This window comes from Cydia splendana, chromosome 9 (genome assembly GCF_910591565.1).
Source record: "Cydia splendana chromosome 9, ilCydSple1.2, whole genome shotgun sequence".
NCBI classification, from domain to species: Eukaryota; Metazoa; Arthropoda; class Insecta; order Lepidoptera; family Tortricidae; genus Cydia; species Cydia splendana.
This window is the reverse complement of record NC_085968.1, coordinates 21089187-21108889: the sequence shown is the minus strand read 5'-3', so window position 1 is coordinate 21108889 and position 19703 is coordinate 21089187. Positions and strand designations below refer to the sequence as shown.

Below are 19703 nucleotides of genomic sequence, written 5' to 3'. Positions count from 1 at the left end.
ACTGCTAGTGACAACGATGTATTTTTGGAATGCCCCGTATTAGAAAGGCCTTATAGATGACATCAAAGAGAATTAAATCACTACGTTGTAAGAGTCGGCACTTTCGAACAAGCCTTGAACTGAACTATGAACGTACATTGTGCCAACACACCAAATACAGGCTTAAATAAGTCGCATCCAGGCCACAATTGTTAAAAAAAAACAACGCTAGGGCTCGTCCCTTCCGGTACCTACTGTTTATCGATATCGATAAATGTGCGATGAGTGCTGCTGTATTTACTGTACTACTACTACTACTACTGTAACAGTACATTTTGAGAATACCGTGGATTAATAATAATAATAAAAAAACATGATATATTATAAACAATTTTATTTTACATGATAAAAATAACATATTTTATTATTCAATTAGGCATATTACAATATGCACTTATGAATTCGCGCGCATTCTTTTTTAATCTGGTCCCTTTTTATTGAAGGCACTGGATGGAGAATGATTTCCACAAATGAACTTGCTTCCATTCAGCTTTTGAATACGTAAATAAATACGCCAAATCCTCATTTCCTGTTAGCTTTGCCCATAATCGACATCTGAAATAAAGAGATTATCGATAAATTGGTCGTACACTATTCGTGTCTTAGGTTACTTAGTTTTTTACTTAAAAAGACTTTATTCACAAAATATTTTCGTTTTAATCATGGATTGTAAACGACTAAAACTAAATCAAACTAATTAAATTAGTAACTGTTAACGACTCAAAGTGAAAAAATGAAAATATTGCATACAAACATCAGTTTACCGACCTGTTTGGATCAAGTGGAAATCTGGCCAAAAATACGTCAGTAGTTAGTCTTCTTACACGCCCACCACAAACTTCACATTTCCTTAAAGATTTGGCCCCCATTTAAATAACAGCTAACGTTATTTTATCTAAATCACAATAAAAAATAACCACGTATTTCCACGTTCACGACAATTTAAAATGACGTATTTGACGTTTTACTACCGATCATACCAACCTAAAGAAAAGTAAGTATGATACGTCTATGTTAAAAGCAAGTATGGTATGTGCTACCAAAATGCAACAGCAGTCATAGTATGGGGCGTCTATGGGTTGGTTGACATCACCTAAAGAAAAAGAGCACATTACCTCCTCAGTCCAAGACAGCTGTTCCATGAATAAATTAAACCCCATTTTCGCGGAAATAAGATTTTAACACAGGGATACATGTTTTTGGCGAATTAGAATAAAAAAAGGAAATAAATATCGGTTAGTAACAAAGAGAATTCGCTTCCCGGAGAAACAAAGTAAATTGCCATTATAACACTTTAAACTCTCGCGTTTTGTACACATATTTAATTACACAAACGGGTCTACCGCGATATAATTTCATTATTTTTACCTTTGAAATGGAAACGTCGGAATTAAAGGTAAAAACAATGAAATTATATCGTGGTAGACCCGTTTGTGTAATTAAATAAATTGCCATTAATTAAGGGTTCTTATTCAACATTTTTGGCTGATGCTATATGCCAGTTAAGCCTACTTTTAGGTAGATACTTATCTTCGAACAAAAACAATTTGATAAATGTAATTAATAATTAATGAGTTTTTGCCGGTCTTTTATGGGTTTGATGAGCTTTTAAGTACCTATAATATAGCCTGTAATGGCTGTAATTCTTTCATTAGTGCCCTTGAGGGAACAGATGGAAGTAGGTAAGGTGGAGCAAGTTGGATTCTTACCTAATTAAAGTTCGATGCGGCAGGGATCGGAACCGGTTTTTTGTAAAAACTTTGAAATAACCACTATATTTTGAATTATTCTCAGTTGTGTTCTTAGGTAACGACTTCGTATTATTAGATTGCCCAATTAGAAATGTAATAATTAACTAAGAACGAAAAAATACCGTTTTCGTTCCCATACAAAAATACCGGTATCCGATCCCTGCGATGCGGTACTAACGGCCTGATTAGAAAAATACTTATAATGAAAACTGATCTGTCAGTTTTTTTTTTTTCAACCAAAAACGTCACTTTTGACACTGACAGATCAGTATCGTATCGTTGTGACATCTTATAAGCATTGTTCGAATTAGGCCATAAAACTGACCAATTTGTCAAGTACATAGTGTACAGACGGTAACAATGTAGTCTGACCAAGCTAACTCTGCACGAAGTTTGCAACCACGAAGTGTCGTCATAAACGGTGTATTGCCGGACATAGATGGAATAGTTGTCTTCATATAAATCATTCCCATTTGACCCCGCCTCATGTATGGTGGCGGTCACGTGGGGTGGGAACCTCATAAACGTCAAATTTCTATGAAAATTGATTGAACAATATTTTAACTAATGTTTATAAAACCTTAAGACGCGCCTCCTTAATATAAAAATTAGAATTATACCGAGACTGCGACTCCCTGTGACCCTTTTGCAGGGTTAAAAGACACTTGTATTAGGTACTTATACGAACATATTTGTTAGCGACGCTACGACAAGACGCGGATTATTATAAGTTGGATATAAAATCAAATACGATTAAGGCTGTATTCTAAATAAAGATTTTATTGGTTAGGTAAAGAAAACCGCGATTAGATTGTCAGTAGTCATAAGTACTCGTAGAATTCGTTAGTTAAGTCGTAAATTCGTACTAAGTTTTAGTTTACCTAGAATGTTAGGCTAAACTTATTTCCAATTCCCTAGTAAATCACAAGTAATCCCTTTAAACTAGGCAAAATAATGTAGACACTGCCATTGGTCAACCAAAGAGAGCGGGTCGAGACAGAGAAGTCTCGATATGACAGAGACAGATAGCCCGCTTCCCATTGGCCGACCAAACTCGAGCTCAACGCGCCGATACAGCGCAATTTTTACTTAGAAACCTACATGTTTCACTAATTAATTCGTGATCCGTTAGAGTTACATCATAGCAATGTTTGTAAATATTGTAGATCATTAGCCTAGTCACCTAGTTAGATAAGAATCATAAGGCAGTCACAAGTAAACAAAGACCTGCGAGCGAGCGAAGGGCCATAAACCGTCTATTGTATTCATTCCGGGTGTTTTCTTATCGCTTGTAAGTCGAGTCATAAGGATTATTGAACTCGTTATTGTTTGTTTTAGTAGCTAATTAACGTAGGTAACTATCTGTAATAGTTTTAAGACGATAATTAAGCAGACATTTGTAATATAGGTCACAGAACGATAGCGGGATAATGAAAATTCACCCGAAAATGACCGTATGAAGTAATCGACCAATCAGGGGCCGAGTAAATCCGCGAATTAAGACATGATTTTATCTCCCTATCGTAGGTGACTCTCGTTCTTGATTTTTTGTATAAAAGCAAGACGGTATCGCTTCGAAATGTACAGTTCTCCAGCAGCAGCCGAAAAGGAAAAAAGGAAGAAAACCAAAAGAAGACCTGAGGGATCCGAAGCTGTACCGCCTATTAGTTTAGGAGTATTTTTATACCTAGTACGCGTCAAATAAAAGTCAGTTTTTATATTCGGTAGTTTAATTCGTTATCGCGGGGCGGTCGAAGAGATTCATTGAGGGCTTCGCGTCGGGGCATCAGTAGTTTGGGCCGGCTGCGGTTTCGAGCGAGGCGCCAGTAGACCAGTTACCTTCTCCAACTGCTATCGTCGGCTATATTGGACGTTGAGAGTTCAATAATATTGTTTTAATACTTATTTCACTTTTGAATTTCTAATAAACATAACTCTTATTAAGCTGTTTTGTATTATGTGTACATAGAACCTTTTTAAAGCTTTAAGCCGCAGTCCCTGGCTTGTTTGCCCTGAGAATTCTGTACATAAATTCTGAATCCTACACCTTGTTAAGAGTATTTTCTCGTTACAGGGACAAAATTAGTACTTATTTATAGTCATGTTTTGCAAATTCTTTGTAGAAACGAATTATGCTGACATTTAATATGAATTTAGGTTTTGGAAAATATTTTGGATTTTCGATAAAAAAACTGTAAAAATTTTTTCCCTATTTTTTAATAGTCTAATATGCTCAATAGGTGACCAAAAACTAAAAAAAATATTATATTTAAGATATGTTGAGGCTTGCCAAGATAAGGGCTAGCCAGACTCTATTTCAAATTATCATGCAGGAAATATTATAAATGTTATAATTTTTTTAATAAAAAATACAGCGTAATATAATTACTATTTTTTTTTATATATTTAGCCGCTTACTGACATAGACCGAATTCCACGCGGGCGGAGCCGCGGGCACAGCTAGTATTTTATAAGTCTATACACATCTACATTATTTCTTTTAGCTAAACCAATGAAATGAATTATTTATAGGTATCTATGTGGGTGGACGCTACTCGTAGTATATAAATTGGTTCACTTATTCACGTGTTTAATTTTAGAAAGATTACCTAAATAATTATATCGGAATTTTATTATTATATCTCTGTGATTAATATATCCTAAAATACATTGCATGGAATTCTATGGAATTATGTTAGGACATTTTCCTCCAACAAATTGGTTGGAATTGGAATATATTGGTGCCTCCATTTAAGGAGCACAATGTATTTCGCCTGATTTCATTTGATTTGGCAGGATTTCAGAGATAATGCCATGTTTAGAGCTCCGCATAAAACTGTTCGCGGAGCTCTTATGGGATTACCTCGGTCTTGCAAATCGGTTATTTTATGACGTCGTAATATATAAAACGTTGTTTTTGTGCGAAGATTGCTACAGTACGGTTTAGTCTGGAACCCTAGACATACTTTTAGATAGATATTAAGGACATTAAGGTGAGAAGGGACTCTTAAAGAACTGTTAGCGACGTGCTCAAAATGGGTTTTTGGTCTATTTTTAATTTTGTTTATTATTGTGGTACTCCGATAATTTGTACAACTTTAGTTTTAAGCTGAAATTTGGAGGTAGATATACCTACGTGTGACGCAGCGCCAAGGTTCCAACGGTTTTTGTATTTGACCACGGGTCAGTCGGCTTGTCTATCCGCGCGCGACACACTTACATACTGCTCTCATATAAAAATCACGTGGTGTCTGTAACTTTCGGAAATTAAACAGTTTTTCGTATCCCGTACTTCGAGCTTTTATTGTGGAACACCTTCAACATCAACAAGAACCTTAAAAAGATGTTAACCAGGGTTTTTAAATAATAATTAAAAATAGAAATACTTTTTATGTAATTATGGACTTTTATTGGAGACAGATTATGCTATGTTTGTATTAAGTATGCGGCATCACGATCGATTCAAAAATATGATAAAGTTTTTCCTTGTGTACCTATTACGTAGTTCTTGACCGAGTTTTGACACTCTCTATAAACTTAAACTAAAAGAAATATATATAGAAATAACTATAGGAATATCGAAAATCTGAGAAGTAACAAGTTTTAAAATACCGTTTTTTTGTTTCGTTCGTATAAATTTGGACAATTTCTGTAGTCCTAACAAAAAGAAATACATATATGTAAAATCCGATTTCAAAGTAGGTACGACGTAGGTACTAAAAGAAGCTAATAAGAATCATATATTTTAAGGTACCTTGGAATACTGAACGTAACTTGAGTTGACAATTTACTATTTGTCGACAGGAAAATACCAAATACCTAAGTAAATTTTAGCAAGGTTCGGTAAGTCTGGAAAATCTTTGTAATATTTTGTTGAATACCTACAATTTAATACTTAAGTTACACAACCTAACTTAGTCGTAAATGTGAGTGCTTCCAAAGTTTATAAGTTGGAGTACCTAAGTGAGTTTTTAGATGACGAACAACATAACTTTAAAATGTACAGTCACCACAGTATGGTCCTATTTTCCCGCACTAGTGCGTAAAATAGCACTTTTCGTGCGTATGGGTAATTCTTATTCTTATGCATTTTTTGTGTAACGCGTAAGAATAGCATGTATTCTTGTGAAAATAAGTAAACTCTATATCAATATACATAGCAATTAACCTTTAGTTTTAGGTCAACCTAAATGTATTGTCCTAAGAGTATTAGAAACATATCGTCGGCCTAAATCGCAAACCTCGTAACTCAATCTGACCAAATTTTACAGGAGGAACAAAAAACTTAATTACCAAAAATTTTGCATAAAGACTTGCTTAGTTTTTTTTTTACTTAATGTTAAGTTAAATTTAGCCGTCAGATTGTTAAAACCAATTTTTGTTTAAATCACCTGAACCTGGAAAATTTGGAGTTACGAGTTTTTCTTGAAAAATTTAGAAAGTTAATCGGGAGTTAAGAGTTTTGCTATAAAAATACTTGAAAATAGAGGATAATCTTTTGATCTAAACAAGGTAATTGTGGATCAAAAAATATATTATTTTATTAAACTTAAAACAGAAAAGCCTCTTTACGCAAAACTGACGTGCAGTCACAACGCCATCGCAGACTGTACTGAAGGGAGTGGCGGGGGGGAGATACGAGTTATTCCTTTTACAAAACGGCGGTCGGGAGTTGCGAGGTTTTCTATTTTGCTTATTAAACGTAAACGGTGCGGGGTGGAGATACGAGGTATTCCTTTTACAAAATGGCGGTCGGGAGTTGCGAGGTTTTCTATTTTGTATTTTAAACGTAAACGGTTTATTTTTGGTATTCAAGCGTTTTGCCGTTAGATGCGTTCAGAATAGCACTATCTAAAAGTGTCAAAACATGATTTAAAAAAAAATGGAGTTACGAGGTATGCGATTTAGGCCGACGATATAAAAAAAATTACAAGTGCGAAATGTCACGGACCGTGTAGTGTGACTTCCCCAGAATTTTGTGATATTTGTTTTTTTTTTGAAAAAGTATGAAGTGATTTTGTAATAATTGATATTATATATAAAACAATAATCCTTGTTTTACAACACTGTTTAAAAATTGTATGGAAATATAACGATTTTATATAATTTTAAACAACATACATTTTGTGATTAGTTTTCGCGTCACCACCGCGCGTGGTAATATAAGCATTCGATACTCGGTAGAAAATTATCTTTACTACTGGCAGCCTTATTAAAGTTTTTTTAGAACAGCAACACTGTGTTGTTGTCATGTTTACAAATGGCTGAAGGGAGAAGTTATGTCGAAAATTATTTATTTGTGTTCATTTGAAAAAACGGTCAACCTTAACGCGTCAACGCCGTGTTAGAGTTTTAAAAGTAAGTTGCAGTTTCACGTTATTGTTTGTAACATAAGATATACCTCATACATTGCAGATTAAGCTAATTATTTAACATTTGCAAAATCAAAGGAAATGTTTATGTAATATCGAACATGTTCCAAATTATCACGACCGTGGCCTCAAAAATCTGTCACCGCCACGGGGTTTTGAGGCCACGTTCGTGACATATAGACACGTGGTCGTAGCATTCTTAATTCGTTTGATTAATTAGAGGCACATGCACTTTTCAGAAATGCATTTTTATTAGCTACAGATCATTTGCTATTATTGCCCGACTGCCAAAGTAAAAAAAGTTTTTCGGTTGTATGTATCTATGTATGATGTGTATCGGATTTTTTGTCACGCTCTACAGCCTTTATAGTTTGACGGATTTCAACGTCTGAGCTGTTATTAGGTTTGTCGTAGTCATAGGAGTGACTTAGACTATGTTAAAATAACCCACCAAAATGCCGAAATGTCACGACTGAGGAACACTTTGTCACAAACGTGTTTATTTATTCATTTTATTTACCTTTCCTAAGGGTATTAAGCTTGACCATATGAATCAAAAAATTGCTTTTTGTATGTACTTTTGATATATGTGAAAAATAAAAACGTATATGAAAAAAAAATTTTTTTGGACACAATTTAAGAATCACCCGTACATGTCAAAAGTTTAAAGGGCCATATGTACTGTAAAACGTTGTACGATACACGTGCGAATAGGTAATTCGCAACTCGTGTCGATTTAAAACACTCCCTTCGGTCGTGTTTTAATTTATCGCCACTCGTTTCAGATTTCCTCTTTTCCGCACTTGTATCGTAAATAACTATAGTCACCTAATTTCATACATGGCAATGCTCAGGCAGAAGATGCCAACTCATTGTTTTAGAAGCTTTACTAAACTATTATAAACTATTAAGTTTATTTATTTATTTATTTAAGTTAAGACAGCCTGTTGTTTAACCTCTTCTTTTCTGTATTCTTTGTAGTGTTTTCTGTAATGAGGTGTGCAATAAAGAGTATTTGTATTGTATTGTATTGTATTGTATTGTATTGTATATTACATCTCTCGCGTCGAATTTGGTCCCCATGAAAGTTCATTTTTATATGGAGTAGCTGTCACATTAAATGTTTGGAGACATTTTGGCAGTTTAGCACATTAATTTATTTGGAAATGTTACATGGCAGTAATGAGAGTACGGTGAAACATATTTCGTCTATTATGTATTCAATTAAGCCCAACTTTCGAGACTTGGAAGAATTAATTAATTATGTGTACAAAACGCGAGTTTACAGTGTTACCTACTTGGAAGAATAATTGTCATAGGAACCAACTGGGCGCCGTCCTATTGGTCGTCCTAAATACCGTTGGGCAGATAGAGTGGAGGCAGATTTCCGTGAGCTCGGCGTCGGCGAAAGCTGGCGCGATACCGCTCTGGACCGATTAAAGTGGCGTGCTCTTGTAATGTGTTGGAGGCCAAGACTCATTTTGGGTCACCGCGCCAACCAAGTAAGTAAGTAGTAATCATCATTCGACGCGAGAGGTAATAGGGCTTGTTACTTCGTAACTTGCTTAGGTCGTTTACTTCTTAAATATACAATCGAATAAAAAACGCTAAAATGTACCGGTAAACATTTTAAAATAAGTCGCCTTAATAGAAAGGTGGGAAGGAGGGGGGAGGGGGGAGGGGAAACGCCCCTCCAACTTTCCCCCGCGGAAATGCTTGGTTTCTGAATTATTCATAATTTCATAGTTATAATTTTTAGGTTATGACTTATGACAGTGCCAAAGATTGGATTATTCGCAGACGGTCTAGAACGCAAAATGCCTACATCATTTTCGTCGTTTTATCTTTACGTTAGCGATGTCGACGGAGCCCCGCTGTCGCGGGGCTCCCTATTCTGTGCTGTTTAGCCTTCGGCCATTTGAAGATATAAATAACTAACGAACCTAACCTACCCTAGTGATATAAAAAAGTGGTAATTTTGCGTTCTAGACCGTCTTAAGAAACAATGATCACCCAAAATAAACTTATTTGCGGCAGCTAAAACTGCTTTAAATAAATTTAAAACAACCCAAAACAACCCCTCACAGCGTCAGTTATCCTCAAATAAGGCAACTTATTTTAAGATCCAACCCTATGTACCTACTATACTGAAAGGTATAATAATAAAATATGAATAGTTGTGTCAGCAAACGGTCTTATAGCGAAGAGTCCCCACCAACACATAGATTCTCGCTAGGTGACTGGATCGAGGGTCAGAAGCATAAGACGGTAATTTAGGACACGGTTCCTCTCTCTCTGCGGCCCTGACCACCGTATTGTTTTTCTACGTGTTTTAATGTTTTACTTTTATATTAATGGAACGAGCGAGCTAAGCGAAGTGAACTTTTTACATTCAACTTGGAACACGTGGCTGGCTAGGGGCACGTCCCGGCATTTCGATGTTTTTAAGCTGAACTATCAGAGGATGATGAGAGGATGTTTTTAAGCTGAACTATCAGAGGATAGTTTGATAGACAATAACTTAAGTAAATTTGTTATATGTTAAATGAAATTGGATAAACGTGTAGTTGAGGGCATTATATTTTAGTAATTAAATTATGAGCAGGCTCGATCAAGGGGATATTGAGCTAGAAGAGCTTAGAAAGCTAAAAAGTAAAAAGCTATCAGTGAGGGGTCTTGCTATTCTGGTCATCTTATTTGCAAGAAAGTACGATCGACTTTGGTAACAATTGAAAGTGCTCGTCTTACACAATTACAATATTGTTTTAAAATTTAATATTTTAAAATAATTAGTAACATAAAAACGATATAAAATAAACTTTTGACATTTGACAAGAAACATTACGGCTCACCACAGATGCAGTTTATTTTATGGTGACTTAATCTCTATGTTGACTTAAATCTATCAGTCCCTTGACTGAGCCCTTGCTCCACAGACCTTGCAATAAATTGCACGCGAATTTCGATCCATTGCCGATGCCGGCTAAGTAGGTGCAACAAATTCAATAACTCTATCTATATAGATTTTGGCAAACCGCGAGTTCTCAGTTCGGGGCAAACTACTAGTATTATAAATGACTTACGGCTCAATTCGGAAAATGAATAAGATTTCTACTAGACTTACGATACGGATAATTTAAAGATATTTGTAAGATAGATATGTCAAATTTGACGTGTCCGCGATTCTGGAGGTCCTCTTGAACGATTTCGACAAGTTATGACTTAGATATCCAAGTCACATCTAGTCGATATCTAATGTAGATCTAGTTGATCTCTAAATCGTCTCAAGATCTTGTGATTATCCCGAAATCCGAATAGGCCTGTTAACTTAAGACCTACGACAAATAAAGCAACATGTATTTTGTTACAGTGTAACGAACATCTTCCTGGTAAACCTGTCCGTCGCAGACCTGCTGGTGACGCTGTTCTGCATGCCTGTTCAGATCGCCAAGTCCGTGACGCTGCTGTGGTACTTCGGAGAGGTCATGTGCAAGACTGTCAACTTTCTACAAGGTGAGGGTTTTTAAATTTAAACAGAAATATAATAGTACATTTCGATGCTAGTGCGAAAAATAAGAAAAACAATAAAAACAACATCGAATGTTGCCTTTGGAAACTTAAAACATGCTTACAGTAAGAAAAAACCAGGCAAGTGAGAGTCGGACTCGCGCACGAAGGGTTCCGTACCATAATGCAAAAAAACGAAAAAAAAGGAAAAAAAAAACGGTCACCCATCCAGGTACTGACCACTCCCGACGTTGCTTAACTTTGGTCAAAAATCACGTTTGTTGTATGGGAGCCCCATTTAAATCTTTATTTTATTCTGTTTTTAGTATTTGTTGTTATAGCGGCAACAGAAATACATCATCTGTGAAAATTTCAACTGTCTAGCTATCACGGTTCGTGAGATACAGCCTGGTGACAGACAGACGGACGGACGGACAGCGAAGTCTTAGTAATAGGGTCCAGTTTTACCCTTTGGGTACGTAACCCTAAAAACGCCTCTTCTTTGACAGGCGTTCGGCAGCTATTCCGTTCCATTCAGACAACTTATTAAGAACGGTTTTACAATATTCAATATTAAAAAATAAACGTGTTATAATGATGAAGAGGTAAGTAATAAAATATGAAATACTATGTATATTTTTCGAATTCTTACATTAACAGGAGGTTTTTATACGGTTTTTGACGAGGGCAGAGGCACACCCTGTTACCGCTCTTAGGTTCATGGGGCTCATAAGCTCACCTACTAATGAACATAAATAATCATTTCAATTTAGCATGTTAATATGCGTAACTAATAGTAACAAACTTTACATTCGCGATATTACAAGTATTTTGTAATTGGTATTATTTGAAAGCAACTTAAAACTAATTGATATCAATTTGTAACAGAAACAAACTTTATATTCGCGATATTACATGTATTTTGTAGTTGGTATTATTTGAAAGCAATTTAGAACTAATGATATCAATTTGTAAGCTGTTTAATTGATCTTTAGAGTTTGAGCATGAAGTTAAACGTCGTACCCACATCGAACGAGACGAGCCTTGTTCTATGAAAGCTGCCGCGGGCATCATGTCAAAACAATGCCGGCTCGGCTCCACATGCTTGGCAAACAAGGGCAAATAACAAACACGAACATGTGGATAGATATTTGTCTGTTTTGTTTTGTGTTTGCTAGTGATCGGCATTGGTGTCGATTTTTTGCACAAATCAGAGAAGTGTTCGAAAAACTGGCACGTTCGCGAAACCTGGAGCATGTATGTGTTTGTGTTAGGTGGTGTAAAGTTTGGCTTGTATTTGTCTGTATCCGTAGCAAACACTAAGCATGTGGAGCCGACATTACAGGTACAGGTGGTTAGGACTTACATACTTGTAAGGTAATTTCAGAATGTAAAAAAAAAACATTTATTCGGGCGATATAAACCCTATTCGTACAATTTCTTCTTCTGCCAAACTGCAGGAAAATTTATGCCTATAAATTATTCGTAATGAGCCATTATTCTACCATTACGAATAATTTATAGGCATAAAATTTCCTGCAGTTTGGCAGAAGAAGAAATTGTACGAATAGGGTTTATATCGCCTGAATAAATGTTTTTATTTTACATTCTGAAATTACCTTACAAGTATGTAAGTCCTAACCACCTTTACCTGTAATGTCGGACCAAAAAGCTATATTTTTAGTAATGTCCGAGACTCAACCTTCAAAAAGTCGTTTCATTTTATTTAAGTTGTTTTTTGCCCAGCCGTCTTTTGATCTAACTATAGGTTTAATGAAAAATTTAATATTCTTTTTGCATAACCGGATGTTTTCGGTTGAACAATTTAGAAACGTGTAAATATTTATTGCTTTTCAGGTATCAGCAAATGAGTTCTTTTAAGATATTTATAGGAATACTTTAAAAATATATATATTATGTAAGACACAGATACATGTCGCGCTTACACGCGACTAGGTAGATACTTCGGGCTTAGGTACATTAGGCAATGTTATAATTTACTCATAAAGCAAACCATGCGCTTATAAAGTACCTATAGATATAGATGTATTTATTCACATGTGCTCGACGTAAAAATCACATATTATGTACATGTCAATTTAAAAGAACCGTTGGAAATATGTAATATAAATGTAGGTAATAGAGATAACTCAGATATGGACATTTTCATCTAAAAGGGCTGTATATTAAAATAATGTTAATGCCCATCCTCAATCAGTGCAAATATGTAGGTATATTATTGTGATGGACAGTAAAACAAAAAAAAATCATAGTACAGTCGCCATCAGATATATAGGAGCGGCCAAGGTGTTCACAATATCTGAACACGCGCTCTAACGCCCTGACAATAGAGGCGTGTTCCGATATTTGTGAGCACCTTGGCCGCTCCGATATATCTGATGGCGACTGTACCTACCTAGAGTCGGATTCAATATTTAACTACTTGTTACGGCTTCGAACTGGTTTTGATTAGAGATGCACCGGATTATCGGTTACTATCCGGTATGCGGCCTATCCGGGCATGATTTTGATATCCGGCCGAATACCGGATAGTGACCTACTATCCGGTCGGATACCGGATAGTAACATTGCTTGATTTCGGAGTAAACTAATTGGATTTAAGAAACAGTCTTGATCATAATCGTACTTGTTTATAATTTTAATACAATTTAAACATTCCACTGACTTGCACGCGCACTCATTTCAAACCTAAAAATGTGTCCGTGCGAACGTTCACTAGGACACAGGTCAAACCTGCAGAATGCGCACCTGAAAAACCGAAATGTAGGTCTAAGTTCCGCTGGCCGAATATTCGGCGGCCGGATACCGGATATTCGGCCGATGGTCAGGCCGAATATCCGGTATTCGGTATCCGGCCAAACAGCTATCCGTTGCATCTCTAGTTTTGATACGATAGGTCTAGTGACGATCGTTTTGGTAATTAGCGTGCATCTTACACACATGCATCACCTTCGCATGCACCAATCAGCGCGTTTTTCTATACCTACATCGTTTATACTTAGAAATAAAGTACCTACTTTACCAGAAGGAAAATGGGTACCTACCTAATCCAATTTTAAAAAAGTTAATAAAAATAACGCTTTCGTTCATGACGGTACACGTTGTAACGTAACTTAAAAACATTATCATCTTCTGTGTCTGTTTAAAGAGGCAAATCATAATATCTTTGACACGACACCCTTGTAAACAACTAATCATTTTCAAATCTATTTATATGGCTCTAGACAAATAAATTTGCGTCTCAATGTCATGGCAAAGTTTAAGTTTAACAAGGTCTAGAACAATAGGTTTATTGAATCACTTGGAACGCCTTTAGTCTCGACGGGGAATTATACAGGGTGATTCAGGAGACGTGAGCAGGACTAACACTGCGCATTTCTTAAATTATAAGCAACTGCTTCGTATCAGTATTTGTGAGGTTAACGTTAATTTTCTAGTCGTGTTGAAAAAAAGTTATTAATTTATTTACAACATGCATGGTCACCCTAAAATTAGAATACTAAACTAGGTGACGATATTCTGTGTCAAATTGAATGTCATCACTGTCATCGCGGTCTGGTTACTTTTGAAAACTCGTATCTCACTCAAGTTTGACAGTTAATTTTCTTCAGAATCTAAATGCTGTCATTACGGTTAAAGAGGTTTTATGTTTAATAATTAGGTCTTGTAGGGTAACCATGATTGTAGATAATTAAATTTGCCCTCACCAAAAAGTTAAAAAAAGGGAAAACGTGTGATTGTTTCACCTAAATACGATGGTGATCGATCAATTGTCAGTAACTGAGTGTGCAGGATTAGTCCTGCTCACGTCTCATGAATCACCCTGTATAGGTATAATTGCTGTTTAGGCAAGTAACCGAACTCTTCAATTAAAATTTATATAGACGGCGTGTTCAGTGTTTGAATACATGATACACACGTGGTTTAAACGCCAGGGGGCGTGTCCTAGGAAAAAACTTGTATGACGGTGAACGCACATGTGCGTCGGGGGCAGTGAATGTGTTAAGTTTAATCCGTCTTTTCCGCAACAGTTTAGGAGGGGGTTATAATAACGGATAATTGTCATTATAACTCTCTCCATGCTAGACTCAGACCAAGAAAAGTCTGCAGCGGATTTGATAGCCCACGCAGTGCAAGTATTATTTTAAACGTCAAACTTCTATGAAATTATGACGTATAAATTATTCCTTTATTTATTACTGCATGTCTGACAACCCAGATATTTACCTAGTTCTATAAACAATTGTTATATATGATCTTAATTGTATACATATGTTATACTATTAGACTTACTTAAACTAGTACTTGAAATTTTCGTGTAACAATCTGTTAATTAAGGAAGAGCGGTGTTGCCCAACACAGGCAAATTTTGCTTACCGGGCAGCACTATCCCCTACTTTATAAACACGTGTATATTTTACGAAAATAAATAATTTTAATTTTTTAATTTTTTTAATTTTTTAATAAATAACACTGGCACTGCGAGGGCTATCAAAATCGCTGCAGACTTTTCGTGGCTTAACTCTATCCGGGTAGTAAAAGTAACAAAAAACAACTTAAAACGATTGCTAACCACAGATTGTTTCATAACCTTCTACCTACATTACTTATAAGCTGTTGCTTATAATATTATATTGATAATATAATATTATTTTAACCCTAACTTGTTAACATAACCAAACAAGAATGGGAAAATTGATTGTTGAGCAGATGTTCGTCCCAGCGATATTTGTTGGAGATAAATGGCACTAGAAACTAGGACACGAAAAACTGTTATATGGTCCAAGTTGTATGTTTATAATATACGTACGCCACGTATATTATAAACATAAGAGTTATAGTGAGTAGACGGACTTGTCTGACAGGCGGTCTTCCCAACATTGATCTTAGATATAATAGGTAATTTGTGAAGTGGAGCGGCTGTTTTTCTGTGAGGAGTGAAGCGTTGATTTGCACACAAATATATTTGAATTGTTGAATTTGTGTTTAAGAATTAAAATTTGAAACTTCTAGAGAACAATTATCTAAAGTTATTATTTCATTGTGTGGTGGGCGGTTCATTATTAAATACTACTCTTTGGTAAGGGTTCTAATTTTAGCAGTCTATGTACCTTTGTATGACACAAAATAAGTATACACATTACACAAAAAAAATAGCTGTTGTGCTAATAGTTTCGTTATTGCACAGATTGCATTGTGGCACCAACAAACTACTAAACGGATTAAATTTGTCTCCAGAGTAGACTAAGTCGTTGGAACCGACTAAATATTTACATGAAACCAACGCATCATCAAAATATTTAATAGTAATCTGTTGTATTGTTATACAAATAAAGACAGGTAGTTGAATGATAATTTAGTTCTAATATGTAATGTACTATGGGACTTGTAACTGAAAAAAAGAATATCAATTCAATTCAAGCGCTTAATTTGAGACACGTTTCTCTCTCCATCCGTATACCTAACTAGTGTGGCTGCGCTATCAGTCAGAGGATTCTGTTAATTTAGATTGTCTCGGATTGGGCTTCAAATACTATTGGAACGAGATATCTGCAGGAAACACTGGACTGCCATTTACGGAACTAGAATTAGGTTAAGAAATCTGTCTCAGTTGTTATAGAATTTACTTGGTGTATTCACTGTTAGTACACTTAGTGTAAATTACATTAAATAGCGTGACGTGACGTTTGCGTTAAGTGTCATTTTGTATGTGATTTTGAGTTTTCGTAACGTAACATAACTTACATAACGTTCCATACATACAAAATAGACATAATGCATACGCGAACGCTCGTCATGCACGCTATCAAATGAATCTTACACTAAGAGTTCTGATTCAACGAACTAGAATAACTATAGTAGTCTGACTAGAGCTCAAAAATTACCCCACTTGTACTCGTATTGTGTCGCTAGCGACTTAACCATTACTGCGCGCAGCTTGAAAACTACAAACCAAGTGAAAGGATTTTTTAATTTTTCAATTAGTTTTAAAGTCCAGAAAAAACGATCGTGCCTCGAGATCGCAATTCGCAATCATTGATTTGCATTTTGTAGGAGCTTTTCAACACCTTTTCAGGTTACAAATGAACGTCATTAGTATTCCGCGCCGACGCTTCGATAAAAGTTATCAAGGCAGTACGTTCCGGCCAATGTCTGATGAGCTAGTCGCTTATTCTCAAGTCTATACAGACAGACTAGTTAAAATCTGATCTTCGGTTGCCAAAGTCGTTAACATTTTTAGCGTCTAATTAATAATAAGGTTTTCAAAACTACATACCTTTAGTATTTTTCTCACTGTAGGTAGGTACCCACCTTAGTAAATTTCCTTCGCCTTTTGTACTTTTTACTTCTTTTTACTAACTAAATTGTGCAATATGGTTGAAATAATAAATGGGTCAAACAGATCACTGTGTTATGTCTTTCCTGTAGACATACACAAGAGTTAAGGGCTATAAAGGTTAATTTTCTTATTTAACCCTTATCCACGTGAAAAGGTCCTCCTTTTATTTAAAGAACTATGATAAAATCATACTATCTATACAAACTAGGGTGTTATCGCAAACAGCACATTTTTCTCTCCTGTGGGCAATAGTTAACAGCTTGTGGGCATGTAAGCAATGATTTCATCATAGTTATCTAAATAAAAGGAGGACCTTTTCACGTGGATAAGGGTTAAATAAGAAAATTAACCTTTATAGCCCTTAACTCTTGTGTATGTCTACAGAAAATACATAACACAGTGATCTGTTTGACCCAAATACCTAATAAATAAATAATAAATACCTTCTTGTCCGAAATACCGCAGTCTAAAGTCCGTAGTCCATACCACCGACGATCTGATTTAAATCTGTTGAAACAGATGGATCAATATATTCCACACATCAAGCCATTGATTTCGAAATTTCCCGCAACAATGCGTTACACACAGCATTTATGCAGTCTGCATTGCTCAAACTTCAAATTGAATATCAATGCCTGCAGAGCTGGGAGCGTTGCAGCAATGACGCTGCTGCAGTCACGATCCGAATATTTATATTTGGTAATATTAAGGGAAGACCTATTATGTCCATGAACAACTCACCATGACTAGAAAAGTTGTCTTTTTACTACCAATAGTAAAGAGGCCAAATTATAGTAGGGACAAGCTGAGGCATTAGAAGACCCGCAGTAGTTACTAAGAATAGGAAACCCACGAAACGAGTCAGCCTTGCGACAGATATTTCCAATACTTTCGTGATTGCGTCATGATATAAGTAGGCTCTAGATATTGTTGCCTATTACGCACAATATTTCACTTTGTACAATGTTTGTAGAATATATAAATGACAATAATGCGTAATAACGTTTTCTGAATTTTTGCCACACATTGTACAGTGAGCTGCGAAATTGCACGGAGAAATTATAATGAATGAATTCATTGTTAATTCGCCATGCGCCTTTACGGCTTGGTTTTTGGTACGCTTTATGGTACAACATACAAACATTAATGCCACGCCCTCGCTAGCTACCAAGCCGAAAGAATTTATGACGCTGCCCTTATATTAAGCTCGATAAGGTAGGCACTTTCATTGGAGATGGAGGAAAAGCTTTGTGAGTACAAACAGCAACACTTCAACTGTACATTAGTGGACCTTATTACAAAATACATAAGGTCCACCGATGTACAGATAACAGTGTTTGCGATGGTACCTACTGACTTACTTAATCATGGTAAATAATACCAAAATATTTCTACAAGTTCAATAGCCCATCCCAAAATGATATATATATATATATATTAGATTTGTGTTGTGCCCCTATACACAACACAAATCTAATATATACAAGACTTATCTGATCCGTTATTTCTTTCGCAGGGGTAGCAGTAGCGTCATCAGTGTTCACAATCACAGCCATGTCCGTGGACCGGTACCTGGCCATCACGCAGTCGCTGCGCCAACCCTGGATGCCCTCGAGACGAGGGGCTTGTAGTCTTCTCGCCTGCTTGTGGCTGATATCTCTGGCTATATTCGCCCCGCTGCTGGCGGTGGCTGCGGTGGAAAGGGAGATGGTACCAATGCTTGCTAGGACGAAGAACGGATCGGTAAGTATTAAAATAGAGGACTAACATATTGGTATAAATAATGTAGAAGGACCAGCATTTAATCAAGACGCAATAGCTACATGTACCCTGGATGCTCCTAAGCTGAGGTGCGTGCAGTCTTCTCGCGTACCTACTTATATCGCTGGCTATAGCTGCGGTTGAGTGGGAGATGGTGTCCATGATTTCCAGGACTAAGAATGATACATTTTAGTTAGGTTAGTTTTATAATATAAGACTCATACGTAGATTTACAAGGTAACTGAAGACATCAGGCGGGGCATGGAGAATCAATTGGTCACGGTCCTTATTCTTATTGACTTTTCTAACGCATTTAATACCGTTGACCATGACATTCTCCTTGCCTTACTCAAACATATGAGAGTCTCTGAAATAGCCCTTCACTGGTTGGGTGCCTACTTGCGGGGGCGCCAGCAGGCAGTCCGAGTTGACCGGTCTTTGTCTGACTGGTATGATCTGGCGACTGGCGTGCCTCAAGGAGGTATCTTATCCCCACTTCTTTTTTCCACCTTTATTAATTTTATTACACCTGACCTTCGCTGTTCCTACCATCTGTATGCTGACGACTTGCAACTCTACGACCAGTGCTCCGTGACTGACCTCCCAACTTGCATTGATAAACTTAACCTGGACCTTTTTCATATCCAGAAGTGGTCTGAGAGGTTTGGCCTCTTTGTAAATCCGTCAAAGTGCCAGGCTATTGTTATAGGTAGTTCCAAACAGCTTGAAAAACTAGACTTGGACGCACTTGCACCTGTAAGCTTTAACGGCTCCCCAATAACATTTAGTCGGAGCGTTAAAGACTTGGGCGTTCTTTTCGACAACACCTTGAGTTGGAGAGCACAGGTTACTGAAATCAGTCGTAAGGTCATGGGCTCACTTCATTATCTGAACAAACTGAAACACTTCTTA

At 36.3% G+C, this 19703-nt stretch overlaps 1 protein-coding gene across 1 annotated transcript in view; it reads left to right on the top strand.

Annotated features, from left to right (window-relative positions):
• LOC134793942 (QRFP-like peptide receptor) overlaps positions 1–18797 on the top strand; it is a 143702-nt gene extending 124905 nt beyond the window's left edge. Inside the window, exons 2-3 of the mRNA XM_063765658.1 lie at positions 10533–10675; positions 18547–18797. Of these exons, the coding sequence (XP_063621728.1) occupies positions 10533–10675; positions 18547–18797 (394 nt within the window). The remainder of the gene's footprint in view (positions 1–10532; positions 10676–18546) is intronic.
• The last annotated feature ends 906 nt before the right edge of the window (positions 18798–19703 follow it).